This window comes from Pterocles gutturalis, unplaced genomic scaffold (assembly GCF_000699245.1).
Source record: "Pterocles gutturalis isolate BGI_N339 unplaced genomic scaffold, ASM69924v1 scaffold7159, whole genome shotgun sequence".
Classification (NCBI taxonomy): domain Eukaryota; kingdom Metazoa; phylum Chordata; class Aves; order Pterocliformes; family Pteroclidae; genus Pterocles; species Pterocles gutturalis.
This window is the reverse complement of record NW_010133083.1, coordinates 1,647-3,165: the sequence shown is the minus strand read 5'-3', so window position 1 is coordinate 3,165 and position 1,519 is coordinate 1,647. Positions and strand designations below refer to the sequence as shown.

The following is a 1,519-nucleotide window of genomic DNA, read 5'->3' as shown; positions in this document are numbered from 1 at the left end:
CCAGAGCCCTGGGCGAGCTGCTTTTCCATGTTTCCGCAACGTGCAGCTTCTAATCCAGGCATTTCTCCTCTTGTTCCAGATAATTCACCCACCCAGGTGTACAACTACCAGCCCTGCGACCACCCCGAGCACCCCTGTGACAGCTCCTGCCCCTGCATCATGACTCAGAATTTCTGCGAGAAGTTCTGCCAGTGCAACCCTGACTGTAAGGAGAAACCCAGCGCTGTCAGGCAGGAAAGCAGCAGATCTCTGGGCACAGCCTGGGGGAGGGCACAGAGCTGGGCGTCGCTGGAGACCTGCCTGCCGTGCCCAGCTCTGCAGCGGGATAACCGCACCTGCCCACGTCGGCGGGGCTGCCGAGGGTGGATTTGTTCGGGGGTATGACACAGCTTGGGGCTGGAAGGACTGCGGGGTGGCAGGGAGCCAGCTCGGGCTCCAGGATTCTATGTACTGATGGGTTATGTTTATATTGTCCGAGTAGTTTATTTTCATAATTAGCCCCAAGAGACCTGGCTTGGGGGGAGCTTCTGGGGGGCAGGGGCGCTGCGCAGCCCCTCTGTTCTCTGGAAACCCTCGTGGTTCAGTGCTGTGGGCCGTGTTGCTGCAGGTCAGAACCGCTTCCCCGGCTGCCGCTGTAAAACCCAGTGCAACACCAAGCAGTGCCCGTGCTACCTGGCCGTGCGGGAGTGCGACCCGGACCTCTGCCTGACCTGCGGGGCTTCGGAGCACTGGGACTGCAAGGTGGTCTCCTGCAAGAACTGCAGCATCCAGCGGGGCCTCAAAAAGGTACTGACAGCAGCGTGGCTCCAGGGCTGCCCCGGGGTAGAGCCGGGGGGCTCCTGCTGTGAGGGAGAGGCGGGGCGAGCCCCCCACTGCTTCCCCAGTAAGTCTGGAAGAGAAGCTGCTCTGCTCCCAGCTTCTGTAGCACGGGAGTTTGGATTATGCATGTGGAGGTGGGGAGACGGGAGTTACAGGAGAAGGGTGAGAGCAAGGGGGGGTAGAAAGTGACTCCAGAGAAAGGTCAGGTCTTCAGTTCTGCTGCTCAGGGCAAGGGACTGCACACGAAAAAGACCAAAGTTCAGAGAAAGATGTAAATGGGTGGGTGTCAGGTAATGTGCAGCCACGATGTGTCAGTCTGCAGGGAGCCGAGTGTTGCCTCAACCCGGGGGCTCCCGGACAGACATGGGGTCCCTGTGCTCCATGGAGTCCCTTGGCCCACGCTCTGGGGGCTCCAAGTGCGGCTGTTCTGGGTGCTGCCCGAACCCCACGGTGTGCAGCGGTGCTGGGCAGCCCAGAGCTCTTCCCTGCGGCTTTCGGGGAGTGATCCAAGGCTGGGGGCGGTGGGCCGACCGTAACCGTGTCCTTCTGACCTCGGCTGCAGCATCTGTTGCTGGCAGCTGGCACCATCGGATGTCGCCGGCTGGGGGACTTTCATCAAGGAGTCTGTGCAGAAGAACGAGTTCATCTCCGAGTACTGCGGTGAGGTCAGTGCTCCTGCCCGTGCTGGGCGCTGCGCTGG

General features: G+C 61.3%; 1 protein-coding gene across 1 annotated transcript in view; it reads left to right on the top strand.

Moving 5' to 3' along the window:
• Window positions 1–79: 79 nt before the first annotated feature.
• Window positions 80–1,519, top strand: part of LOC104467338 (histone-lysine N-methyltransferase EZH1) — a gene marked incomplete at its 5' end in the record, with an annotated part of 2,631 nt that continues 1,191 nt past the window's right edge. Inside the window, 3 exons of the mRNA XM_010081079.1 lie at window positions 80–205; window positions 608–795; window positions 1,398–1,484. Of these exons, the coding sequence (XP_010079381.1) occupies window positions 80–205; window positions 608–795; window positions 1,398–1,484 (401 nt within the window). The remainder of the gene's footprint in view (window positions 206–607; window positions 796–1,397; window positions 1,485–1,519) is intronic.